At 55.5% G+C, this 26,932-nt stretch overlaps 2 protein-coding genes across 7 annotated transcripts in view; one reads left to right on the top strand and one right to left on the bottom strand.

The window, feature by feature from the left end:
* Nucleotides 1–3,367: 3,367 nt before the first annotated feature.
* ABCD1 (ATP binding cassette subfamily D member 1) lies at nucleotides 3,368–23,488 on the bottom strand. The gene is made up of 10 exons (XM_058534962.1): nucleotides 22,160–23,488; nucleotides 19,050–19,230; nucleotides 12,543–12,685; nucleotides 12,298–12,466; nucleotides 11,661–11,755; nucleotides 9,086–9,231; nucleotides 8,346–8,491; nucleotides 5,711–5,795; nucleotides 5,257–5,382; nucleotides 3,368–5,093 (listed from the first exon to the last, which is right to left on the bottom strand). Exons 1-10 carry the CDS (start codon nucleotides 23,066–23,068, stop codon nucleotides 4,895–4,897), a joined length of 2,199 nt encoding a protein of 732 aa, XP_058390945.1. The 5' UTR covers nucleotides 23,069–23,488; the 3' UTR covers nucleotides 3,368–4,894.
* A 386-nt stretch (nucleotides 23,489–23,874) lies between these two features.
* BCAP31 (B cell receptor associated protein 31) overlaps nucleotides 23,875–26,932 on the top strand; it is a 30,728-nt gene continuing 27,670 nt past the window's right edge. For 2 of the 6 annotated variants that reach the window (XM_058534957.1, XM_058534961.1), the window contains exons 1-2: nucleotides 23,875–23,947; nucleotides 24,953–25,088. In XM_058534957.1, coding sequence (XP_058390940.1) covers nucleotides 24,997–25,088 — 92 coding nt within the window. In that variant the 5' untranslated portion in view covers nucleotides 23,875–23,947; nucleotides 24,953–24,996. Of the gene's footprint in view, nucleotides 23,948–24,249; nucleotides 24,369–24,952; nucleotides 25,089–26,932 lie in introns of those variants that run through there. The other 4 variants (XM_058534956.1, XM_058534958.1, XM_058534959.1 and 1 more) reach the window with 4 other exon arrangements.

The following is a 26,932-nucleotide window of genomic DNA, read 5'->3' as shown; positions in this document are numbered from 1 at the left end:
AAGTCTGGTCTTCTGCACGAGGTGGGGCAAAGACGTGAGAGTCTAGCAGCTTCCTTTTATGTAGATATTATTGAAATATATTTGACCTTGCAGCTGCTTATACAGACTTTCAATCGATCCTTCTGTTCCCCACCCCCATCGTACAGACACACACTTTTTCTTCTTAGGTATCTGCTGCCTCCACTTCCGCACACCAGCCCCTGCTGCTGGCTGCCTCCCTCCGCTGTTTGCAACGTTTGCTCGGGTCTCCTAAGTCAGTTATTACTCCTCCATCTGTTTTCCATTCTCCAAAATTTTCTTGGGAGGTACTCCTCTCATTTTCTGTGGGGAGTTTATTCCTTTTTACCTTTGTCATCGCCTTCCTGTCATTTGCGTGGTGTTTTCAGAAGCAAGGGCTCCCCAGGCGCTGCTCCCGCGCCATCTGCAGCAGCTATGGTCGCCGTGGTTACCACCCTCTTCTCTCTCCTTTCCTTCTTGCCAGGGCCATGTTGAGTTTACTCATTTCAAAGAACCAACTTTGGGGTTTATTGGTCTTTCTTTTTTCCATTTCATTAATTTCTGCTGTCTGTGCAATTTTCTTCCTTCTACTTTCTTTGGGTTCATTATGCTGCGGTTTTTCTCGCTTCTTGAGCTAGTGCTTGTTGTTGCTTTCAGGCTGTCCATTTCTTCCTGAGAACCTCGGGAGCTACAGCCCATAAGTTTTCATATGTAGTGTTTTCATTGTTGTTCAGTTCTGTTTTTAGATTTTAATTATAATGCTTCTTGGGCCAATTATTGGGAAGTGTATTTTTAAACTTAAATTTGTAAAATTAAATTTCCAAACAGATGGGAGGACTTTTTAATTTTATTATTGATTTGTGATTTTATTCTATTGCAGTTTGAGAACATGATCTGCACGATACCAATTCTTTTGGTATTTGTTGAGATTTGTTTTGTGGCCTAGGACATGGTGAGTTTTAGTAAATGTTCAAGGTGAACTTGAAACAAATGTGTAGTCTCTAGTTTTGAGATGTCTGTTAAGCTTGTTCAATTTTTCCTATAGTCTTACTAGTGTTGTCTGCTTGAGCTACCACTTGCAGTGAGAGATGGTGTAATTTATTGTGGTGAATTTACTAATTTATTAATTTTTCCTTTTACTGCTACTTTTTTGTTTGACATACATGTGAGGCTCTATCATTAGGCAGGTGTACACGTGTTCAGAATGGCTAACAATTCTGAAGGGTTATTTCTTTGATCATTATTCAGTGACCACTTGTGTTCCTGATAATGATTTGTGCCCTGAGGTCTACTGTGTCCAATATTAATTTCTCTCCACTAACTTCCTTTTGGACGGTATTCGCCGGGTATGTCTCTTTCCATTGCTGTCAATTAGGGTTTAGTGGCAGACCACAGAACCATTCTAGCTATCTAAGTTTCAAAAAAAAAGGATTTATTATCAGGTAGGGACGACTTACACAATCTTGGGAAGAGATGGAGGGACAATTCCCAGCCCTCCAAATTGGCTACCTCTCCTGGGATCAGAAATGATTCCTGGGCCGGCCCGGTGGCTTAGCGGTTAAGTGCGTGCACTCCGCTGCTGGCGGCCCGGGTTCGGATCCCGGGCGCACGCCGACGCGCCGCTTCTCCGACCATGTTGAGGCCGCGTCCCACATACAGCAACTGGAAGGATGTGCACCTATGACATACAACTATCTCCTGGGGCTTTGGGGGAAAAAATAAATAAATAAAAATAAAAATAATATATTAAAAAAAAAAAGAAATGATTCCTAACCTCAAAATTCAGATAAATTGCAGCCTACCTCCCACCCCAGATGACAGACCAAGTGCCTCCTCCCCAGACTGTCCACGCATTATCTTCTACCACCACCTGCCTCTCTGCCAGCCGATGCCCCCTGGGAGGACCTTGAGCCTAAAGCTCTCGTCCAAGCTGCACACTCCTAGTGCCAACTGCTGACTCATCATTTTCGCTGGGGCTGCAGCACCTTCTCCCCAACCTGTCCCTCCTCTGGCGAGGGGTGCCATTGCCCACCCAGCCACCCAAGCCAGAACCCGGGGGTCACCTTGACTCTTCCCCTCCCCTCCCCCCAGAGTCTGACCCTCCCCACGACTGTTGACTTTCTTCTAATCTCTCTCTAATCCATCCGGGATTTCAGGCCTCAGCACGTCTTGCCTGGGCTACTTCTGTGTCTCTATCTAGTGCTCATCTGTCTCTCAACCACCTCTCCATCATCTCTCATCTCTATCATCTCTCTATCAGTCATCTATCATTTCCTTCTCTAGCTTTCTATCGTCAATCAAGCCATCAATGTATGTCATCTATTATCTATCTATTTTTTTTGCTTTTTTTGTGAGGAAGATCAGCCCTGAGCTAACATCCATGCCAATCTTCCTCTTTTTGCTGAGGAAGACTGGCCCTGGGCTAACATCTGTGCCCATCTTCCTCCACTTTATATGGGATGCCACCACAGCATGTCTTGACAAGCAGTGCATTGCTGTGCGCCTGGGATCCAAACCCGGGCTGCCAGCAGCGGAGCGTGCGTACTTAACCACTACACCATGGGGCTGGCCCCTATCTATCTATTTTCTGAGATGAAATTCACGTAACATAAAATTAACCCTTTTAAAGTGCAAAATTTAGTGGTATTTAGTATATTTCCAATATTATGCAACTATCACCTCTAGAGTTCCAGAACATTTTCATCACCCCAAAAGGAACCTTGTATTCATTAAGTGGTCACTCTCCATTTCCCACCTCCCCAGCCCCTGGCACCCGCTAATATTCTCTGTCTCTATGGATTTGCCTCTTCTGGACATCTCATAGTAATGGAATCACATGGTATGTGGTCTTTTGTGTCTGGCATCTTTCATTTAGCGTCATGTTTTTACAGTTCATCCATGTGGTAGCATGGATCAGAATTTCTTTCTTTTTATGGCTGAATACTATTCCATCATATGGAGAGAGCAGTTTGTCCATTCATCCATTGATGGACATTTGGGTTGTTTCCCCTCTTTGCTTATCATCAATAGTACTGCTACAAACATTCACATGAGTTTTTAATTGAACACCTGTTTTCAATTCTCTTAGGTCTAACTCTAGGAGTGGAAGTGCTGGGTCACATGGGAACTCTATGCTTAGCTTTTGAGGACCTGCCACACTGTTCTCCACAATGGTGGCTCCATTTCCATTCCCACCAGCAGTGGACGAGGGCCAAGTGGTATGTTCTTGCCTCCCTTCAAACAACTCTCCACACAGCCTGCTTTGAGCACAACTCTATGTTGCTTCCATCCTGCTAAGAACTCTTCAGTGGCTTCTTGTTTCCTCTGGAATAAGTCCAGGCTCCTTAGAGAGACCCCAGCCCCTCCTTTCCCCTGCACTCAGCATCAAAATCCTGCATCTTGCTCTTGATTCACCCCTGGGCCTTTGCACAAGCGTTCCTTCCTCCCAGGTCTAGAACCACTTCCTCCCCACTGCTTCTTGCAGGCCAGGATTCTTCCTCCTCCATGTCCCCCCCACCAGCCCACCTTGCAGCTCACTGTTTTTCCCACAATCTCTCTCTCTAAGCTCCTCATGCAGGCAGCAGGCATTGGTCCCCTCCTCCTCACCCCAGCACCAAGCCCAGGCTTGGAGCAGAGTCCTAGTTGGGCTCAGCCAATAATTTTGTGTGATGCTGTTGCTGCGTCTACCTCCCCACCGCCACGTCAGCCAGAGAATGTGTGGAGCCACAACTTTGGGTGGGGGGCAGGGCTGAGGTTATTCCTTCTTTCCCAGGCAACCTGCTGCCCCTCCCCGTCTCTCCCCCAAGCCCCGCCAGACAAAGAGGCCACGAGGCAGGACAGCGCTTTCCATGGAGGTTTTTAGTGAGGGACTGAGGGAGGCTCCCTGACCTGAGGGCTGAGGCCTGGAAAGGCACACTGCGGCGGCGGGGTCTCCCTCTTCCGTGTGGGCTGGCTTTGCAGAGATAGCTCCCCCTGCTGACCCCTCTTTGGCACTGAGCTGGGAACATTGGTGCCCTCATGCCTGGAGCCCCAGCGTCCATCTCCCCCTTCGGCTGGCCTGCCCAACCCCCACCCCCCGTGGTGGCTGGCAGTGTAGGCTGGTGGGGTGACGGCCGGCTGAGGGCTGCTTGAGAGGCTGGGCCACTCATGGAAGGACCGTGCCTCGGGCCGCCTCCCCTGCTGGCAGGTGCTCAAGTTGGGAATCCAGATGAGTACTAACAGGAATCCAATAAATTAGCTTGTAGAAGGAGAGAAGGCTAGGGACCGAGAGGGACAGGGACAACATTCTTATCATCATTCGCTGGGAAGCGCTGTGCAAGTTTTTCTCCTGGCAGGGAGGAGGGGTGCAGACGATGGGCCCTGTCTGGCCGTGGGTCCCATTTGGCGGTCTCTATGGCAGGAAGGGTGTCCCGTGGGACAAGAGCCTCAGCGGGCCACTTGGGTGGTGGCAATAGAGGGATGGACCATGAGGTCTCCGAGGGACTGGAGAGGAGGGAATAAAGAGGGACTGCAGTCTCAGGAGGGTGGTACCTCACAAATGCCGAGGCTTGCACAGACTGGGGCTCACCTCCTCCCCTCTCCCCCTCCCCAGAGAAAAGAAAGGACTCAGCCCCCCTGCCCAGGTCACAGTTACAGTGGGGCAGGGAAGGAGGCAGGGGTGGGGCAGGCAGCAGGGTAGGACCCTCCATGTCTACTTGCCCAGAGGCAGGGGCACGGAGGGGCACACACTGAGTTGCTGGCAGTCCTCTCGGCATGGCAGGCCGGTGGCCAAGAGGCTGGGGAGGAGGGAAAGGCATGCTGGGTGTGGGGGTGAGTGGGCAGGCGCTGCTGTGTCCTTCATGTGACCCAAGGGTTTGGGGAGGGGCAAGGGCTGAGAGCCAAGAGCCACAGCCCTCTGTCAGGTGGTGGCACCCTGGAGGCCTTGGCCCAGGATCTGGCAGAGCTCCTGGAGGCGCCGCTGCATCTTGGGAACGCCCGCCAGCTGCTGCTCAAGCCGCTGCTTCTCCTCAGTCAGGCTCAGGCGGGCAGCCGAGTCGAGTTTCTCGAACTTCCAGCCGCCCTCCCCATCGAACTGCAGCAAGTGTGTGTGGTACTTCCTGGGCCAAGAGAGGGACAGGGATGGAGGCAAGGAGGCCATTCAGCAGGAGATTCTTGACGTGCCAGCCAGGGCCCTCTGCCCCTCCAATCGCAGCACCGCCCCCCTCCCTGGCTGCAAAACCATGGGAGTGTCGAATGCAGGTGGGAAGGAGGAGCACCTACCACAGGGAGGGTCGGTGGGTGATGGAAAGCAGGGCAATGCCTGCGTCCTTGGCTGCCTGGAAGATCTTGCCTTCCACGTCAATGCTCACGGCGCTGGTACATTCATCCAGGAGGGCATACTTGGGCCTTGGGGGTGGGGGTGGAGTGGGCGAGGCTGTGGACCCTCCATTGCTGATGCCCTGGCTGGGCCCCAGCCCCCGGCAGGAACCCTGATCCATGCACTGATCCCATCTCCCTGTGGCCCAATCCATGCTGGGCCTGGAGCAGGGCAAGGCCTCCTAATGGAGCTGCCTTCCCTCTTAAGGAGGCCCAGGGAGCATGCATGCTGAGCAGGCTCCTGGGCAGTCCCACTCAGCCCTCGGGGCGTGCCCAGGCTTCCCCTTTGTCTCTGCTGATGGCTCAGAGGGCTCCCAGGGCCTGAGGGAGCCCGACCACCCTGGACAGCTTGGCTCACCTGTGGTAGAACATGCGGGCCATGCCGATTCTCTGCTTCTCACCCCCTGACAGAACGTCCTTCCAGTCACACACGGCCTCCCAACCTGGGCAGGGGACAAAGGGGCTCTGTTCAATTCAACAAGGACTAGGCAGCGTCTGCAGAGGGCCCAGCCCAGTCCCAGGTGCAGTGGGCACAGTGTGTGCAGCGGGCAGGCCTGGGGTCACTCAGGAGGGGCTGGGGAGCCAAGTGAGAATGGAAGATAGCAGCACATTTGACTCCGGAGAAGGCTGTCTTCTGGGTGCGTGTGCTCTTGACGCGTGAATGTCTGCAGGTGATAACAGTCAAAAAAGAGTTGGGGCCAGAATTGTGTCCCTTCCAAAAAAACATATGTTGGAATCCTACCCCCCAGTGCCTCAGAACGTGACCTTATTTGGAGACAGGGTCTTCACAGAGGTGATCAAGTTATAATGAGGTCATTAGGGTGAGCCCTAATCTAATCTGACGGATGTCCTTATAAAAAGAGGACATGCGGACACACAAACACACACAGAGGGAAGATGATGAGAAGACACAGGGAGAAGACGGCCATCTACAAGCCAAGGAGAGAGGCCTGGAACACATCCTTCCCTCAGCCCTCAGAAGGAACCAACCCTGCCCACACCTTGATCTTGGACTTCTGGCCTCCAGAACTGGCAGACGGTCCATTTCTGTTGTTTGAGTCACTCAGTCTGTGGTGCCTTGTCATGGCAGCCCCAGCAAACTCATCCAGGACCTAACAGGGTGCTAATGAAGCGCCAGCCAACGCCTCCATCAGCGGGCAGCAGCTGGTCACTGCAGAGCCCCAGGCATGACTGGAGTGATCTCTCCAGAAGGCTTCTCACCTATAGGGGCCAGGCCTTTGTGTCAGTGCCTGGTGCCAGCATCTCAGCAAGGCTCAGGTGGGCTACTTGAATGAGCAGGTGATTCATCAGAAAGGCTCCTCACCTCCTCCCTCCACTCTGCCTTCCCACAGGACTAGAAGTTTTTGCAGGGCACATGGCCACCCAGAAAAAAGACTATACTCCCTAGCTTGCCTTGAGGTGAGGTGTGACCATGTGACTGAATTCTGGCCAATGGGGTAGAAGTGTAAGTGTTACACACATGGCAGCTTCTGGAACTTTCTTTTAAAAGATAGATGGCGGGGCTGGCCCAGTGGCGCAAGTGGTTAAGTGTGTGCGCTCTACTGCAGCGGCCCGGGGTTCTCCGGTTCGGATCCCGGGCAGGCACCGATGCACCGCTTGTTAAGCCATGCTGTGGCGGCGTCCCATATAAGGTGGAGGAGGATGGGCACGGATGTTGGCCCAGGGGAGGATTGGCATTAGATATTACCTCAGGGCTGGTCCTCCTCACAAAAAAACAAAATAGATGGCATGCACCATTTGCCTCTTCCCCCCACTTCCTCCATCCTATGTGATGTGATGGCCAGAGCAGCCATCTTGGACCATGAGGTGACTTTGTGAACAGAGGCCACACATAGCAGAGCCACTCAGGGGCCTTCACAGAGCAGGGCCACCCCCAACAACTGTGGCCTGCCTTCCTTGGGACTTTTATGTCACAGTAAGATAAACGTGAACGATTTGAGCCACTGTTGGGGGGTTCTGTTATTCACAGCTGAACTCAATGCTAATAGGTTGTGATGATGGTCAGCCTCAAGGGCCCTGGTGCTCAGGGGTGCCATGGAGGACAGGAGGAGGGCACACTGCCAGGCGGAGGGCAGCTGGAGTAAAAGAGGTCCAGCCAGGCCAGGGGAAGCTGAACATGAAGCTTCGGAGTGACCATGGCAATCAGGGCAGGCCTGAATCCACCACCTCCAGCCCCCTTTCTGACACAGGTGACAACGCCTGGGGAGAATCCTCATAAACTGTCTGCCGTTTCCTGAAAACTCTCCATGGGTCCTCACAGGAGTTATTTCGCTTAATGCTGGTGTGGAGGGAGGGACTGGTATGCGTCCTCTTCTACAGGTGAAGAGAGTCTCCGGAGGTGAGGTCTTTACTCAAGGTCGAGCTGCCCCTAAGGTGTGGGGGCAGGAGGCTGAACTCTGTTGCTCCAATTTCACTAAGGAAATGGAGCCCAGCCCTGTCCCACGTTCCTCCAGGCAGCCGGGCACCCTCTCCTTCTCCTCCCTCTGGGCACAGTGGGCATTTGCAGACAAACTTGATAAGCCTCTGCTCCTGCCGTCCACACTCCAGGCCCTCTGCACAGACATCCTGCACTCACCTCCTCCCTGGGTGCCCTCCCCATGCCCGAAGTCTATCCTCTTGCTGAAACATGAAACTGACCTGTCACTTCCCAGCCTCAAAGCCTTCCAACGGCTCCCTGCCTCGTCAAGGGAAGCCTCAGCTCTCAGAGCCTGGAAAGGGTGTCACAGGCCCCCGCTGGACGCCCCCTGCCGCACCCGGCCTCCCTTTCCTAGCGCACTTAGGCCAGCTGGGGCCATGTGCTTACTGTCAGTTAGTCCCCCCTGGTCGGTGGGGCTCTCCAGGGCACCTGGCTCTTTGGACTCCTGGACAGTAGGGTAATCTTCATCCCTCGAGGGCCAAGAGGGAGGCAGGGCAGGGGTGGCAGCATCGATCAAGGGCTTGCTCCCTGGTGCTGAGAGGCGAGATGCCCCTACCTCCTTCCCGCTGCAGGATGTGGTTCAGGTGCACGATGTCCAGAATGGCTTCCAGGTGCTGCTCTGAATAGCCCTTCCTTTGCATGTCCTCCACCGAGTCTGGGTAGATCACCTGGTCGCGCAAGGAGCCCACGGACATGTAGGGCCTGTGGGAAAGCTGCGTGTCCACTGAGGGAGGGGCTGGCTCTGCTTCCCTGCCGATGCCCTGTGCCCCAGTGGGCTCCGCGTGGGCCCTGGCTGCCAGACCCACAGACCCTCGCAACAAAGCGTTCCAGGCAGTGCTTGCCCCCCAACATGTGCACTTGCACACCACATCCACACACATGCTCACACTCATGCATACCATACTTGTGCGCACACTCACCCTGCACACCCAGGCATGCACACATACATCACAGCACACTCATGAACATGCTCACATACGCATAAACTCACACATGTTCACATACCACATGCACACAGATACACTACCCCCCATGTGCACATACCCCTCATGCATGCACACCACACAGTTGTGAAGTCGCCAGGTGAGCGGGTGGAGTGGGGTGGCAGGTGGAGGTGCCGTGGCCCCTCCAACTCTGGGGGCAGCATCTTGCTGTCCTCTCCCAAGGCCCCAAGCTCTGCCATCTCCAGGGTGTCAGGTTCCACAGGGCGGGGACAGAGCTGGGGGGCCTGGCTCCCTCCCTCTCCCTTCCTGCCAGCTGGACAGGCTCCCCCCAGCCCGTGGCCCCAGCACTCACCTCTGAGGAATGTAGAACATGCGCTGTGGCAGGGGCTTGTAGAGTACACCACCGTACGTGGGCCAGAGCCCGCCAAGGATCCGGAACAGAGAACTCTTGCCGCAGCCGTTGGGCCCCGTGATGAGCAAGTGCATGCCCTCTTCTACCTGCGGAGGCAGCAGCTATGGTACCCAGGCGAGTGTGGGCCTCTCTCCACTCACCTGCAGCTTCTGGACAGCCTCGGAGAGCTCCCTCCACCCAGGTACACGCTGAGGCTGGCGTGTAGGCCATTCTTGATCTCTTGATAAGGGATGGCAGGGCCTAGGGCATGAAGTCCAGCTTCCAGAGCCCTAAGCAAATGCCTGTTTGGGGCCCTGGCCTGTCCCCTAAGGCCCCAACATACACCAGAGAGCATGGGGCCACCACAAGGAGGGCCTATTCTGCCCCAGAAAGTCAATGTCACCCTCCATCCCATGTGATCCCACTTCTCTGGGATCCTAGCCTCTCAGCCTCCCTGGCAGAGTTGCTTTCCCTTTAGGAACTGCTCCAGGAGAGGCACTTTCCTTAGAGTTTGAGGTGGACAGTACGAACCCCGCACTCCATCTGCCCCGCCATAGCCCTCTCACTGCCCCGCGGGTGCTAGGGGGCCATGGAGATGCCACTGTGGCCCCTGGGCTCAGTGTCAAGGGCCAGAGGCTCCCCAATTAGCCGATTACATGATGCCCACTGGTCTTCTGAAAACGCCTGCTGTTAGAAAAAGGCTGGCCTGAGCTGGCGGGGGCAGTGTGCAGGAAGGAGGGGGTTAGAGGGCAGGGAGACCGCCATCCTTAGGGGGCGGGGGAGAGCGTGGGGCATGGACTCAGGGCACTTCATGCACAGCTTCCACCCCACCCCTCGCTGTGTTAAGTCCCCCCCCAGTGTGACATAACATCAACACTAAGGGCCTACTGGCCTGTGCAATCCTTGGAAGACTGGAGATCATGGCCCATGCAAACACCTATCTCTGGCTGACCTCAGTCAGTGTTAAGGGCTGAACTGTGTCCCCTCAAGTTCATGTTGGAGTCCTAACCCCCAAGATCTCAAAATGTGACGTTATTTGGAAATAGAGTCTTTGCAAATGTAATTAGTTAAATCGAGATGAGGTCATCCTGGAGTAGGGTAGGCCTCTAATCCAACGTGACTGGTGTCCTGATAAAAATGGGACATTTGGACACAGAGACCTGCACACAGGGAGAAGGCCATGTGAAGATGGAGGCTGGCTGTAGCTGGGAACTGTATCCCGTCCTCAACATCTTGCAGCCCCGGAGGCCAGCTCTACCACCAGCTCCGCCAGGCCAGAGTCTCCCCGTCTTCGCTCACCTTGCTTCCTTGCCAGCTGTGCCCCTGCTCACCGGGGCCTCCGGGCTTTGCCTACTTGGGCTTCTAGTGGGCCTGCCTAGAGACCATTCCTCTTGGCCATCGGCGGTTCCCCACATACCCCAAGAGTCACCAGTGCCGTCCTGTGCTGGCCCTCTCAGCAGGCACTGCCCCTCCACTCGCCTCTTCCTGCTAACGCCCTGTCTGGCTGTGGCTCCTACTGACCCAGCTCCTCAGCCAGGTGCACATGGTCCCTGCAGGACCTAGCCCCAAAGGCCCTCGGCTCCACGCTTCTGCCGCTCCATTGCCCTTTTTCGACCTGCCCTCTGCGAAAGGACTTCTTTACCCACCTGCCTGGAGGCTCCTAGGTGATGCTGCATGTGACTTTCGCTCCCCCCAGGGATGGTGACCACCCTCCTGTGGCCCCTGCTGGCTCTTGGGCAGCTAACTGGGGACCTTTGTAACACTTAGGACCCCCCAGGGTAGGGCTTCCCAGAGGGTAGCGGCCCCTGATGGACCTCTGGTTTTCAGTGTCCACCCCGGAGCTCAGGGAATATTGATTGAATGAATGAATAAGTGAATGAATGAATGAATGACTCTCTCTTCTTCTCTTGCCCCCACCAGGTCTCCCTTTCATTCTATCACTCCCTGACTCTGTCCAAAGCCCTAGCTGGGGGCACAGGTGACTGGTGGACGTCCACCACCAGGGCTTCCTCTCCACAGACAGCCTGTGTAGTGGCTGAGAGCCCTCCCATTGGGCTAGGCTGCACCCAGCACAGACACCTGCACTGGGGGCTTCTCAAAGCAGATGGGTGGGAGGCAAGCCCAGGCCAGTGGAAGGCTCCCTCTTCTACTACAGTTGGAGGTGAACCAGAGTCCCCAAGTCCTGGGCTTCTCCGGGATGGGGTGGGCTGGGGGGACTGGCAACAATAGGGCCAGGAACCCTTGAGTGACCCTTGGCCAATCCAGTAATCACTAGTCTGTTTTATCAGCTCTGACTCCACTGCCCTAGAACCAACAGTCAGAGACACATTGGTCTTTCACTTCAACCTTAGTCCGCCTGCCACGTAGATCTAGGGACAATGGGTACTGACAACAGAGGCAGGCCAGCCAGGCCAGATGCCAAGGGCTGGGGCTTGCAGATGCAGAAGGCCAGGCCCGGGCCCCACGGCTCAGCCTAGCCCAGCCCAGCTCAGCCTGCACTTCTGGGTTGGGTGCTCCCCTCCCCGACGCGACCTACCCTGATGTTGAGGCTGGCCACCACCACCTCTCCTGTGGGCGTGATGATGGGGATGTTCTCACAAATAATTCCCTGCTCCACATCCACCACTTGGCCTGGAGAGAGAACACAAGGAAGGAAGAGAGGGAGCAACAGCCCTCCCTCTGCTTTCTGGTAGGTTCCATGTGCCCCCTCACACCCAAGAGCATGCCAGTGTGTGGTCCAGGGTCCCCCCAGTGTCTGGTGCTGTACTCTGGGCGGGGGAGTAGCAAAGCCATTTCTCTGGCCTCTGGAACCCAAGGCATGGGGTCCACTCCTGCTCTGCAGCCCTTCGCTCCTGGCACCATCTTAACAGCAGCTCTGATGCGCGGGCCCCACTTCCACAGCACCCCGGGCCCTGCTGTAGCTTGGGCGAGTGATCTCTTCCACTCAGAGACCATGCCCCCTCTTTTGCAAAAAGAAATCCCAGCCAGCGCACCTGGAAGGAACTGGGTGAGTGAGCGGGCTGGCCAGCAGTGACTGCTCTAGGAAGGGAGGCTGTGGGAGCCACAACTCACCCAGAAAGCCCCACCCCCGGGGCACAACTCAAAGCCCCTGCCCTCTGATGGCACTAGGAGCTGCCTGGGGTGGGAGGGCAGGGTCCAGCAGGGCCTCTTACCTCGGATCTGCAGGGGCCCCTCCACACGGACACCAGGCTTCACCACGGCCCCGGCCCCCACCTGAGTGTCCTCGGGCTCCCCGGGCCTCTTGAAACGGCAGTGCTGGACATCATCAAATACCTGGAACATCTCATGTACCCGGGCCGTGTAGCCAGCTAGCTCTGTCACCTGCGGGGAGGGTGACCCTGCCTCAGCCCTGCCAGCCGAGGATGCGGTGGGGGCGTGGCAGGGGAGAGGGGGTTACCTCCTTGTAGGACGACATGATCCTCTCAATGGCATCAGCAGCAGCTGTGAGGAGGTTGCGGGCAATGGTGAAGGCTTCTGTGCGCTCGCTCACCAGTTCCTCCTCCCTCAGCTCTGAGGCTGCCTTCTTCATGGCCTCTGAGGCTGTGGAGCACAGTGGAGGGGAGGGGCAGGGACAAGGGAAAATCAAAGCTGACCCACTGGGGCAAAGACCAGTCTCTCCAGCAAACGGTACTAGGACAATAGGTATCCACACACCAAAGAATGGCCCCTACCTCACCCCACACAAAAAGACTACTCCAAGTGGAGCACTGGCCTGCAGCTCAGAGCTGAGATTGCAAAACTCCTAGAAGAAAGCCAGGGTAAATCTGTGTGATCCGGTATTAGGTATGGCTCCTCAAATGTGACACCAAAAGCACAAGCAACAACAACAAAAACAGGTAAATGAGCATCATCAAAATTTAAAACTTTTGAGCACCAAAAGAAACCATCAAGAAGGGGCCGGCCCGGTGGCGCAGCGGTTAAGTGCGCGTGTTCCGCTGTGGCGGCCCAGGGTTCGCAGGCACGGATCCTGGGTGCGCACCGACGCACTGCTTGTTAAGCCATGCTCTGGCAGCGTCCCATATAAAGTAGAGGAAGATGGGCACGGATGTTAGCCCAGGGCCAATCTTCCTCGGCAAAAAGAGGAGGATGGGCATCGGAAGTTAGCTCAGGGCTGATCTTCCTGTCATACACAAAAAATCCATCAATGCATGATTTCACTCATATGTGGCAGATAAACCAACACACAGACAGATAGAACTGTTTGGTGATTACCAGGGGCGAGGTAATCACCAAACAGTTCTATCTGTGGGGTGTGGGCACAAGGGGTGGAGGGCTGCACTTATATGGTGACTGATAAACAATAATGTACAACAATAATTTCACAATAAAATTAAAAAAAAATCATCAAGAAAGTGAAAAAACCACCTATGGCTGGGAGAAAATATCTGTAAATCACAGATCTGAGAAGGGTCTAGTATCCAGAATACAGAAAGAACGTTTTTCCGGGGCCGGCCCGGTGGCGCAAGTGGTTAAGCGCGCACACTCTGCTTCGGCGGCCTGGGATTCACAGGTTCAGATCCCGGGTGTGCACCAACGCACCACTTGTCAAACCATGCTGTGGCGGCATCCCATATAAAGTAGAGGAAGATGGGCACGGATGTTAGCTCAGGGCCACTCTTCCTCAGCAAAAAAGGAGGAGGAGTGGAAATGGAGGTTAGCTCAGGGCTGATCTTTCTCACAAACAAAAAAAAAAGAAGGAACGTTTTCAATTCAACAACAAAGAGACAAACAACCCAATTAAACAACGGGCAGAGGATCTGAAGAGACACTTCTATCATATATACTCTCAGGTAGATATCCAGGAGAAACAAAAATATGTGTCCAGGCAAAAACCTAAACAAAATGCTCACTGCAGCATTATTCACAATAGCCCAAAGGTGGAAGCCACCCAAGTGTCCATCCACAGGAGACCGGATAAACAAAGTGTGATGTATCCATCCAATGGAACGTTATTCAGCCATCAAAAGGGATGATGTTCTGACACATGCTACAACGTGGATGGACCTTGAAAACATGCTGAGAGAAAGGAGCCCGACACAAAGGGCCATAGATTGCAGGATTCCATTTCTGTGAAAGGCCAGAAGAGGCAAATCCATAGAGACAGAAAGGAGATGAGTGGGTGCCAGGGGGTAGGGGGTGGGGTGGGGAGTGACTGCTAATGGGTTGAGGGTTTGTTTTTGGGGTGATGACAATGTTTAGATAGAGACTTAGATAGACGTGATGGTTGCACAATTCTGTGAATACCTTAAAAACCACTGAATTGTACACTTTAAAAGGCTGAATTGTACCAGTATGTTAATTACATCTCAATACCACGGAGAAAACAACGAGCCCCCAGGCATTTGGCTTTCTGTCATGGCACAACCAGCCATTCCCCGAGACTGCCCCCTGCCTTGTGTCGTGCACTATTGATGGCAGCCTCTCCCAGGGCCACACCAGCACTGGCATCCAACCACTGGAGCCTCTCACACATATATATCCCCTTCTGGACCTCCACTGCTACCCCCATCTCTCCCTCATCTCTCCCCTCAGCGCCGTATTCTGTGGCCTCTGAGAGAGTGGCCATCCTCGACGCCCCTACTTCTCCCTGGGAGCCTGCTCCTGTCTTGATTTGCTTTTCTGTCTTAGTCTAGGCCTCAAGGTCACTCACTTCAACCCTCTCTTGTGGGTTGACTGGGAGTCAATGGCCTCAACTCCCTTGACCTTTGGATTCCCCAAAGGGGCAGGGCTTTTAAACAAGGAATGTTCTGGAAATGGCGATGGGGAGCAAGGGGGAGGCCAACTCTGAGGGTCCTGGGGTGTGGGTGAATGAGCAGCGGCCATTGGGGGTATCCAGGGGAAGCTGGGGCTCCTGTGACTGAAGTGGTGGGAAGGAAGGTTCTGCGAAGAGCCCAAGGACTCTACCCAGGGGTATATGTCGATCTGAGGTGGGAGCTCCAGAGACATGATGGTGGGGGTGGGGTGGGAGGGGGCAGGAAGTTGGCTCAGGGCAGATGGCCTCCAGAGCAGCGCGGGTGCCGTGCGGGGTAGAAAGGGAATGGGGCCTTCCTTCTGACCGTGCCCTTAGGGACACAGCCCCCCAACAGGCAGGGGGGAACACAAGCCTTCCTCCTTGGATGTCCTGAGAGCTGTACAGTGACTGTACACAAAGGGAAAGAGTCTGTAGGTGCCCAGGGCATCCTGGCAACAGCTGGCACCTCCCCGGGGACAGAAGTAACTGCCCTCTGCAGCTTCCCTTGGATCCTCGGGTGGCTAAGACCAGGGCCCCTGGCAGCTGTTCCCGGCCAGGCCACCCCTCCTCGGGGCCCTCCTGCTTTGCAGTGCCAGCAGGCCAGCAGGGCAAAGGTAACTACATCTTCCCCAGTGGATAAGTGTCTGCCTCCTTCCACCGGTCCCCAGTGCTCTCAGCCTCCTTGAAGAACCTGAAGCCCTCACTAGCTGCCAGAGACTGGGGACACAGCAGGGACAAAACGGACAAAAGTCCCTGTCATCACTGAGCTCAAAGTCTGAAGTGGCATGGAGATGATAAACCACATATATATGTGGAAAAGATAGGGTGTTCAGTGTTTGGGAGTGCAGAGAGGCGGGGAATGGGAAGAGAAAAGCGGGGTGTGATCAGGGCAGGCCTCACCTAGAGGGGGCCTGGGAGCCAAGCTCTGATAGAGGAAGGGAGGGGGCCGGTGGACGTGTGAGGAAAGAGCATTCCTGGCAGAGCCAGCAGCATGTGCAAAGGCCCTGAGGCAGAAGCATGCCTGGTGTTTTAGGGGAATAACAAGGAGGCCAGTATGACACAAGTGGAGTGAGCAAGGGGGCCGAGATGAAAATGTTTCACATTTTCACAGGTAACTGACTCTAAGGGCCATGAGCCAGGGACAGGAACTCTTGCTTGTTTGAATCGCCCACAAAGCCTGGCACAGCAGAGGCCCCAAAAAATCCTAGGCCTTCAGAGGAGGGAGAGGCCTCAGGGACTAGACAGGTTGGCAGCGCCCAGTGCTAGCCAAAGAGGGAAGTGGTTGCAGGTGATTCCTCACCAAAACCACAGGTCAATCTCCTCCTGGGTCCATCTTCAGGCTCTGGGCCAGGTGTGCTGACTGGGTCCTAAATCAAACCAAGGCCACTCTTTATGTTGGCCCATCAGTGGAAAGTAACCACCCCACTCCAATGAGATCCTTCGTCTTGGGGGGTCTTCCAGAGAGAGACAGACAGCTGAGGGTATGGAAGCCCCAAGGTAGAGATGCCAAGAGGGAGAGAATCTGAGAGATTTCTGGTTCTGAAGTCAGGTTCTCTTTCTTTAGATATAACTGAAAACCCTCTTACTACCAAGCTGCATAAAATATAACACCTTTGAAAGCAGAACTGTGCTCCAAGGAAAGCAAGGGAAATTCCCAGGAGCAAAAACAGCAGCCAGCAGCCAGGGGCTCCTGTGAAATCCCCAGAGATGGAGGAGACAGGGCAGCTTCTTTCATGTAGCTGGGGCCCTAGGTGCAGGGAACCAAAGGGCTCCTCTAAGAATTTGTAATTATGTGTCTGGGGTTCAAATTAATACTACCTTCAAGTTCAGGAACCCCCTCTTCGCCAAGCTGAGAAGTTAACATGAAACTGGCCTCCAAGTGGTTAATTACCCGGGAATGCTTGAGCAAAACAGAAGCCAAGAGGCATGGGGGGGGCAGCCTCCAGTCAGGCCCTGGGGCTCCCCGGGAAGTCTGCTTGCAAACCCCACAAGGACCCTGAGTGCAGACCAGCAGAGAGAAGATAAAGCTGGCTCCCGAGGATTCAGATAACCGAATAGTTGGATAGAAACCACGGAAGAGGGACTGGCCCGGTGGCGCAGCAGTTAAGTGCGTGCGCTCTGCTTCTGTGGCCCAGGGTTCGCAGGTTCGGATCCCAGGCGTGCACTGACGCACTGCCTGTCAAGCCATGCTGTGGCAGTGTCCCATACAAAGTGGAGGAAGATGGGCACAGACGTTAGCCCAGGGCCAATCTTCCTCAGCAAAAAGAGGAGGATTGGCAGATGTTAGCACAGGGCTGATCTTCCTCACACACACACAAAATGAAAGCATGGAAGAAGTATGATTAATATGATACACAGCATAAAAGGAGCAGTCAAAAAGAGGAGAAAATCAGACACACAAAAACAGTTTGAAATTTCTATTTGAAAAAGAAAATTTCTATTTTCAAATTTCTATTTAAAAGAGAATCAAATAGAACTTTATAGAGGGTCGGCCCCGTGACTTAGCGGTTAAGTGTGCACGCTCCGCTGCTGGCGGCCCGGGTTCGGATCCCAGGTGCGCACCCATGCACCGCTTCTCCGGCCATGCTGAGGCCGCGTCCCACATACAGCAACTAGAAGGATGTGCAGCTATGACATACAACTATCTACTGGGGCTTTGGGGGGAAAAATAAATAAATAAAGAACTTTATAGAAATAGTTACTGAAATTTAAAAAAAAAATAAAATTAGATATAGCCAAAGAGAAAACTGGCAAATGAGTGAGCAAGATGATCTGAGGAAACCTCCCAGAATTCAGCAGTGAAGAGAGATGAAGAGCTGCAAAGGAGAGAGTGAGAAGTCCAGAGCGTGTATAGCAGGAGTTCCGGAAGGAAAGAGTGAAAGTGAGGCGATATTTGAAAAGATAACAGCTGAGAATTTTCCAGAACGATTGAAAAATATGAATATTCAAAGGATATACAAGAAGTCTGAAGCAGGATAAACAGAAACCCACAGGTAAACACTTCGTAGGGAAACTGCAGAATGCCAGAGAGAAAAGTCTAAAAGTAATGAGACAGACAATATAGGCTGCCCAAGGCAGTCAAGCTGATAACAGACTTTCCAACAGAGACAATGGAATATTGTCAACGGGCGAAAGAAAATAACTATTTGCCTCAACTCCCACACCCAACTAAACTTTAGTTTGGGAAAAAGGGTAAAATAAAGACATTTTCAGACAACAAAAGAATCGCAAAGTTCCCATTCTCTTGCAGAAAGAACTTCTAAAAGATATCTACTGGGAAGAAGGTACCTGGGCTTCGGGAAAGGACTGGTGAGCAAAGAAATCAGTAAACACAGGCGTGAATGGAGACATGTGTCGACCTGATAAAGCCATAACCATGTATCAAACAACAGGAAAGCCAACCGGACACTGGGCTACAATCGTTGCAGCAGCCAGGCTGGCCCTGAGTCAAAGTGTTCTAAGGGCCAGGAGGACGAGGAGGAGGAGGAGGAGGAGGAGGAGGAGGAGGAGGAGAAGGAGGAGGAGCTACTGACCAAGCCAGACTCTTCCCAAGTCTGCACGTCAACCTTTCAAAGGGCAGCTGCGAAAAGACTACGAATAGAATAAATATGAATGAATACGTTGCAAACCAGCAGATGAATAAAATGGGAATCCTGACGACCCAATTGCTAAAGTCACAGGCAGAACAGGCTTTCCAGTCTCCGTGTCATCACCCCCCGCCCCGCCCCCCGAGGGGGGTCTGTACCCTCTGCAACCTGCCAGAGCTGTTCAGGCATGGGAAAGCCAAGGCCCGAGAAGGGGCTCACTCAAGGTACTTTCCCATCCTTCCACCTCCAAGTTGCAGTTGGGCTGAGGATAAGGACAGTGGGCAATGGTACACGTGCGTGGTGAAGGGACATGGAGTGTTCCTGAGTTGCAGTCCCCGGGCTCAGCTGAGTGGTACCAAGGAGCATGAGATGCTGTAAAGGGGAGACACACGCAGCATGGAAGGCAACAAGGAGCTATGGCATAGAGTGTGACCTCTGGTGATCTCAAGGACACCAGCTGGGATTCCTGGCCTCAACAGAAGGGGCAGGTGGGCGGGCTGAGCGCTGGGCCCTCCCAAGCCTAGCACCCAGTGGTCCAGGAGCACAGGGCCCCTGCCCTCGCCACCCTGGGAGCCCTGGCTCTCACCTGACTCTGAGTAGCCAGTGGCGGTGATTATGGGGACGGCCACCATGAGCAGGCCTGAGGCACTCCACACATACTTCATAAGGAACTGCTCCAGCATGACGTACCACAGGCGTTCCAGAAGGATGAGGTTGATCTGTGAAGCCAGGTCCTGGTAGGAGTGCTGCAGCAGGGCCAGCTCCACCTGCAGGGGAGAGGGAGACAGAGAGATGGAGAGGCCCCAAGCGCCGCTCACTCTATGCCGTTTGATGGCCACGACAAGGCTGAGAGCTGGGAGTCCTGACTGGGCCATGTTTACAGGGGACAGGTCTCAAACTCAGGGGGGTGGTATGGAATTGCTTGACATCATAGCACTGGGGTACAATGGCGGTGACGAAGGGACTCAACCCCGCCTCCCGAGGCCCACTCTGTCCCCAGTTTACACTATCTCTCTCCTTGGGACGCTCCCCATGCCCCTCTTTGTCGTGGACAGCTTCTGCACACGGGCCAAGGAAAGCCACCTTGCCCATTTCTTTGGGCAACTGCTGGGGGGCTCCCTGAACTGAGCAAAGGGCAGCACAGGAAAGCAAAGGCAGAACTGGTTTGGAAGAATGCCATTCACCAGTCTCCACCTACTGAGGCCCCGCCTCTCCCTACCTTCCCACTGTTCTTCCGGATGAGAAACTTGCACTGCATTCTCCCACCGGAACCTGGAAGGCAGCTCTGAGCCAGTCCCTGCAGGCCTCGTCCCCTAAGAGGCAGCCCCGCACCGAGGCTGGCCAGCTGAGGTCTCCAGCCCACTGGCTCAGCAGTGGGGTGGGCCTCCCCTGCCCTCCCCTCCCCCTTCCTGCACGGGCAACCACCTGCCATCTCAGGATGGGGACAGGTGTGGAAAGGGGCCTGTGCAGGGCCTGGAGAAGAGAGAGCAGGAAAGGGAGTGGGAGAGAAAGAGGCTCCCTGTGGCAGCAGGGGGGCTGGAGGTTTCAGGAAGTGGTCACAGCAGGGTGGCCATTGGGTCGTGGGTTTCTTGGCTCAGTGCAGGGGCGCATGCCCCAGCCCTGCCTTCCCACCCCCAGCTGACAACAGCTGCCCAGCCTGGCCCCGTTTCCTTTGCCAAGTTCTTCCACACCTGACTCTCCATTTGATCCTCACCACATCCCATCGCATGTGTACTTTCATGTCTGTTGTACAGTAGGACTCTGAAGCCTAGAGAGGCTGTGACCTGCCCAAGCTCACACAGCCTAGAGGTAGCAAGAGGTTTGGAATTTGGACCATACAGGCAGAGCTATTAGGAGAATAAGATTCTTGTAAATGATGCTTTGACTTACTAAGAAAGGTTTACCTTGTTCTCAAGCCGACAAGAGGTTGTGTGTGTGCTTGTGTGCGTCTAGCTAAGCCTCCTCGTAGAAATCCCAGTACTAACAGAACATCCTGCAGTCTACCCTCCAACCAGCCAGCCACCTCTGCTCTAACCTGTTCATCTGAGCCTGGGCCAGTGTCCATGGGGACATTAGCTAGTGGGACTAGGGTGAGCCACCTGTCTGCACAGTAAGAGCAATCAACCCACCCATGGGGGCCTGTCACTCCACACTGCTTTCCAGCCCTCTGGCCAAGGCCTAAACTGACAGGCTGTGGACGCACACCCGGGCCCTCCCTCCCCGGCCAGCCAGCGAATCCTACTGGCGAACGTGCTATTTCCTGAAGCTAGACTGGAGGAAGTCCTTCAAAGAACCAGTGAGCTCTCTTCTGCCCCCCACCCCCATCCAGGGCCGCTGCAGAGCTGGGCTTTGCCTCAAGCCCAGTCTCCCATTCTGGAGATGAGCACGCCTCCTCCAAGCACCCTCGCAGTCCAGGCTCGTGCTGGGAGCTGGCAGGAGCGCCAGCCAGGGCTGACAATGTAGCTGTGGGTCATGTGCCAAGTGCCTCACCCAAGGCCACGGCTGCCTGCCAAGGCCCTGTGGCCTGGCGTGTGGGAGAGGAGGAGAGAAGGAGAGGAGGAGAGGGGGTTGCAGCTACAGACCCAGCGTTTTTTCTCCTAATCTGGAGCCCGGCCCACGCCCACCCCAGATGCCCCCTCTCTGCGGAGTTCAGGGACAAGCCTGCCTCTCCACCAGATGCGAAGTCAATGAGACAAGTTCTGGGTACAAGAGGCCACCTGACCCAGGGAGGACACATAGGCCTTCAGGAGATGGATGCCATTGCACCCCTCCCCCGAGAAGCAGTCGGGAACCGAAACCAGAGTCTCAGACAGCAGGGCCGGAGGCAGCTGCAACCCCAGGCACGAGGAAGGGGAGGGGCCCAGGCAAGATAAAGAGAGCACTGGCCTGGAGTAACCTTTCCCAGCACCAGGCTCCCGGCCAGCCATGATCCCCGGCCCCAGCCCCAGCCTGCCGGAGAGCTGTATGCCTGGGACCTGGGTGGAAGGGCGGCCACGCCAGGCGGGCAGGAAGTGCATCCCGATGCGGTGCCAGCCTGGGCCTGGCATCCCTAGCCTGGGTCCTCTGGGAGGCGGTCAAGCCAGCAGCCAGGCCAGCCCGGGGGCTCAGGTGGGGGAGGCCTTGACCTGGAGCGTTGAGCGCCGCCACCCCTGCAGCTGCGGCGCTGGGCACTGCTCGTTAACCCCCGCTTGGGCTGAGTCATGCCCATAATACCCGCCTGCCCGGCCGGCCAACTCAGCCGGACGCTGGCCTTCAAAGGAAAGGGCCCAGGGGCCTGGGAGAGGCCAGGCAGCCGGCTGCGTCCCACCATCCATGCTCCCTGATGGCAGGAGCCTCCTCTGGGCTGGCTGCAAGAGTGGGGTGAGCCAGGAGCTCTAGCATCTCAAATGACTAGGATCTGCAGCTCCAAGGCCAGGACAACCTCATCGAGGAGGAGAGGAAGCAGAAGTGGCCTGGAGCATGCAGGCAGCTGGCCCACAGCAGTCCCCACCCAGCCTTCCTGCTTCTCCATTTATCTGCCTAAGTCTGGGCTGCCCAAGGCCCTGGCTGTCCCTAGCCTCCCTTTCTCGTGGCCTGCCCACACTTCTGGCATCAGCCTTAGCCATCTCTGGGCTGCCCCCACCATTCATGGCTGCCTGTCCCCGAGCCTCCCAGCCACACGCTTTCCTTTGTGCCCAGGGACTCAATCTGCCCCACCTCGTGGCCCCCATAGAAGGCTATCTCCTCTGAGTTGGCCACCACGCGAGAGTGCATGTAGCGCAGCTCCCCTTTCCGCCGTGCCTCCTCTGCCACCAGCTCCCCAAATTTGGGTGAGAAGGCTCGCAGCACGTTGGCTGTGAGGAACACCACGAGGCCAGCAATGGCCGAGGGCCAGGCTGTGCCGGCCCCGCGGGAGCGGGCTGCTCGAAGCAGGGTGTAGGCGGTCACAGCCACATCCAGGAGCGGCTTGGTCAGGTTGGAGTAGAGGTGGGCCACAGAGGCAGCAAAGGCCACCACATCCTCCGTCAGGGACTGGTCAGGGTTGCGAAGCCGCCCGTCCATGTTGCTGACTCGGTAGTAGGTCTGCTGGGAGAAGTAGAGGCTGTAGGCGTGGGCCACTAGACGGCTGCGAAAAGACAGGGCCAGCTGGCCCTCCAGGTAGCGGATGGCACTGTTGATGAAGGTGGCAGGGAGGGCGATGAGAAGCCACTGTAAGAGCTGCCAGCCAAAGGCCCGCGGGTCCTTGCGCACGATACAGCGGGCCAGCCGTCCATCCAGGCGGGCCACATATACTGACAGGAAAGTCCGGCTCACCAGAGTGGCTGAGTGCAGTGCCAGCAGCCCCGTCTCACGGCACAGGATCCTGGGGAAGAGTAGCCGCAGGAGCCACAAGAGTCGCTGCAAGAACACCCGGTTCACGCCGGCCTTGGCTGCTGCGGCTGTTGTGGCCCCGGAGGTCTCTTGTGTGGACTCCCCTGCTGGCACCTGAGGGCCCCTGGCCGGAACCAGGCACTGCCGCACCAGGGGGTAGATTTTGTGGGCTCCATAGGCCGTGAGGGCCAGTAGCACAGCTGTGCGCTTCAGCGTGGTCACCCTCGAGGGCCGGGGGATGGAGAGCACCGGCATGTCACCTGGGCTGGATGCACGGGGCTGGGACTGGTGCCTGAGGCAGCAGTTCAGACAGGTGGCTGGAAGGGTTGTTGCTCTGACCCTGGGTTCGTTGTCTAGGCAACTGGAAACCTTGCAGTGGTCCCTGAGACTGTCGCTTTAGGCCACTGGGGTGGTGCTGGGGCCCCTGGTGCCGTGGGCTCAGGGCCCTCCAGGGTCGTGGGCTCTTCAGGCAGCCCAGGTAAAGGAACTGTCAGTCCCCTAGCCTCTGGGGTCAGAGTCTCGAGAGGTCTCGGGCAGGGAGGGCGTCTCTTCCTCTCCACCTCCTCCTCCTCCTCTTACCCTGGTGGCGCCCCTCCCCGGGGCACCAGGCGCGTCCGTCTGCTCCGCCGCCCAGCTGAAACGACAGTGACTCCGCCACCCGCCCAGAATCCCCAGCCACCCGCCCCTCCCCAGGGGCGAGTCGGGGAAGGGGAGGAGGCGGAGGATGGAAGGGAGGAGGAGCCCGGGCGTGGGGCGCTCCACCCCGTTCTCGCCCCACGGTTGGTCCCCGCCCGCTCCCCAGACCACAGAGACGTGGAGGACCGCGCGGGCTAGAGAAGCGGCCCTTCGTCTTCTCGCCAAGGCCCCGCCCCATCCCCCAGCGTGCACGAGGCACCGCCGCCCGGCCCCGAAGCGTCGCTTCTTTCCTAGTCCTGAGCGTCGCAGCCTCGGCTCGGGGGCGGGGCGGAAAGCGGCCGTGGGCGGAGCCGCTGGGGCCTCGCGACGGTTGGGGGCGGGGCGGGGCTCTGCGGGCGCTTCCGGTTTCCGGCTGCGGGGGAAGGGGTGGGACCCGGGCTGTGGTGGGAGAGTTTGGCGGCGGCGGTGGGGCGGTGCCTGGTGGCTGCGCGAAGCTCGGTGAGCGGGCTGCGCGGTCAGCTGGGCTCCGGGGCCGCCGAGTCCCCCGGCCCCTGGACGAGGGGAAGCGAGAGAGGCCCGGGAGTGCGGGGTCCGGCCGGGCGGAGGGAAGTCGGGGCGGCGGCGGGTGGAGCCGGGCCGGGGGGCGCGAGAGCCAGCCGCGGGGGCGGGGCTCCCGCGGGGGAGCCGCTGGGGTGGGGCTTGGGGAGGGCGTGCGGGCCAGAGCCACATCGTGGGGCTCTCGAGCCGAGTGGGCGCTGCGGCCAACCGGGACTGCCGGTAGGGGCTCCTCCGGCTTCCGAGGAGACAGCTGCTTCTAGAAGTTTCTCTGGGTGGGCCCGTGAGGTGCTTGGTCGAGGCCTGCATTTACTCTTGGCCCCGACCGCCGCCCTGTAGGAGGCGCTCTTTTGGTCCTGCTGAGGTACTCCGAGGCCCCCGCCCCCTGGGGGCAGACGCGGTGGGCGGAAGGCCTTTTAGCCCTGCTCTAGTGCCACAGGGAGCTGCTGGCGTCCCCTCGGCCTCGTTGGCAGGCCGGAGAGGGGGGGCTTCTGGTTCCCCGGGAAGTGGGGGCGCCGCGGCTTTGGGAGCAAGTGCGGTACTGAAGCACTGCTGCCCCGCGGCCGCCTCGGAACTGCGAGCCTCTGCCGCAGAGCTCGGCCTGGCTGGGACGGGAAGGGCCTGATGGATGTCGAGAATTGCCTCCCTTTATATAACCTTTATTAAAAACGCTTTCCCAGTTAAACAGACATAAGGAGTCTCTTGGACTCCGCAGGGAAAGGAATTGTCCAGAAAGGTGGCTCTGGGCGTGTTAAGGCGCATACTGGAAGGCAGCAGCCAACTCCTTCCTGTCGGTCAGGCCTTTGAGCACTGTTGATTAAGGATCCCTGCTGAGTCGAGCCCCGTTTCAGCCAGTGTTTTAAAGACCCTGGAGTAGACTGCTGGGGTACAGGGTAGAGTGGCTTCCCAGCTCTTATAACTCCTCCTGTTCCTTCTGTTCCCTGTCAGGAAACAAGCTCACATCTCCCTTTTGGAATCCTTCTAGCAGTAGGATGAGTCTGCAGTGGACTGCAGTTGCTACCTTCCTCTATGCAGAGGTCTTTGCTGTGCTGCTTCTCTGCATTCCCTTCATTTCTCCCAAAAGGTATGGCCTGTGGAGCAAGCAGGCAAGCAAGTCGAGAGGGTGACGGTTGCCGAGCACTATAGCTTGTGTGTGCAAAGTTGGTGGACGCTGGAACTGGGGCCAGATGGAAACAGGTAGAACTTGTCTGGGGTGGGGGTGGCAGGGGTCATGTTTATTATTGCCAACCTTCCACACAGTTTGGCTTTGTCGCATCTTGCTGAGTTCTTTTCCTGAGCACCCTGCCTTCTGGTCTTCAGAATACCCGAAAGGGGAGAAAAGCTGTCTCTAGTCATGGTTCTGGGAATGATGCCCTCTTGCCTCCCCTTGGGTCCCTAGGGTTTGGGGGATGGCAGTGTGGGGTCCAGAAGACTTTCACCACAGAGTCACGTTGTTGCTAATTTGGTGATTTCTGTCCTCCTAACTAGTCTCACTGGCTTTGTGTAGTAGCCTCATGAGCATTACTCAGCCTGTGAGGGATGAAACCGTGCTCCCTTGCAATGAAAAGAGGACCCATTGAAAGTTAATTGGAAAATTTTAATTACAGTTAATATATGAACACATTTTGACTTAAGTTAGAACATTACAAATAAGGTTTTCTCCATGGATATTTTTAAAAACTGTTTTTTAATAAAAAGTACAGTTCCTGATGTGATACGATAGGAAGTATACAGCACTGCCTGAGGAATATTATTGCCAAAAGCCAGATCTGAATCTCTTCACACCTCATACAGTTCAGAGGAAATGCAGATACAGACGCACCCTCTGAGCTGCTATTTTGGAAGCTTTGTAGGACAAGCAACCTGGTTTCTGGAAAAAGTGAATTGGGGAAGAAAACAACAGAGGACGAGGGAGGGAGGAGCTTATAGAATCAGACAGATTTAAGACACTTATCACCTAAATGCAGAATCAAAACCTTGTTGGTTCCTATTCAAACTATTAAAAATAGTTGCAAATTGGGCTGGCCCTGTGGCTTAGCGGTTACGTGTGCATGCTCTGCTGCTGGCGGCCTGGGTTCGGCTCCCAGGCGTGCACCGATGCACCGCTTCAGTGGCCATGCTGAGGTGGCGTCCCACATACAGCAACTAGAAGGATGTGCAACTATGTCATACAGCTATCTACTGGGGCTTTGGGGAGAAAAGGGGGGGAAAAAGGAGGAGGATTGGCAATAGATGTTAGCTCAGGGCTGGTCTTCCTCACAAAAAAAAAAAACAGTTGCAACAATAGGGCTGTGGAATTCTGGCTCTGAGAATTAGGGATTCTCGTTGATATTCTTGAGGTCTGGTGATGGCATTGGGATGACATTAACCATTTCCGAAGGGTCTTGTCTGGTAGAGCTACATTGTGAAGTATTTATGGAGGGAAATGAAGGGAGATCTGGGGCCTGCTTCATCATAATCCAGAGTGGAGAAGTCTATATGAATCAAAATTGGTCACGTGGAAATTGGTCACGTGGAAAAGCAATTTAAAGAAATAATGTGGGGCTGGCCCCGTGGCTTAGCGGTTAAGTGCGCGCGCTCCGCGGCTGGCAGCCCGGGTTCGGATCCCGGGCGCGCACCAACGCACCGCTTCTCCGGCCATGCTGAGGCCGCGTCCCACATACAGCAACTAGAAGGATGTGCACCTATGACATACAACTATCTACTGGGGCTTTGGGGGAAAAATAAATAAATAAAATTATAAAAAAAAAAAGAATTAATGTGTATGTGGCAAGCATTTTGAATACTACATAGGGGGATGCAATGGAAAGTAAATTTCCGATTTCCCTCCCCAAAGACTGCTGGTGTTTAAGACTGGTTTTCTACCTTGTGAATGTCAGGAATGTAGGAAATTATTTCTCAAAGAAACTTTCAAGGACGTGAGAATAC

The sequence above is a fragment of the Diceros bicornis genome, chromosome X (genome assembly GCF_020826845.1).
Source record: "Diceros bicornis minor isolate mBicDic1 chromosome X, mDicBic1.mat.cur, whole genome shotgun sequence".
Lineage (NCBI taxonomy): Eukaryota > Metazoa > Chordata > Mammalia > Perissodactyla > Rhinocerotidae > Diceros > Diceros bicornis.
This window is presented reverse-complemented; position numbering and strand designations above follow the sequence as displayed.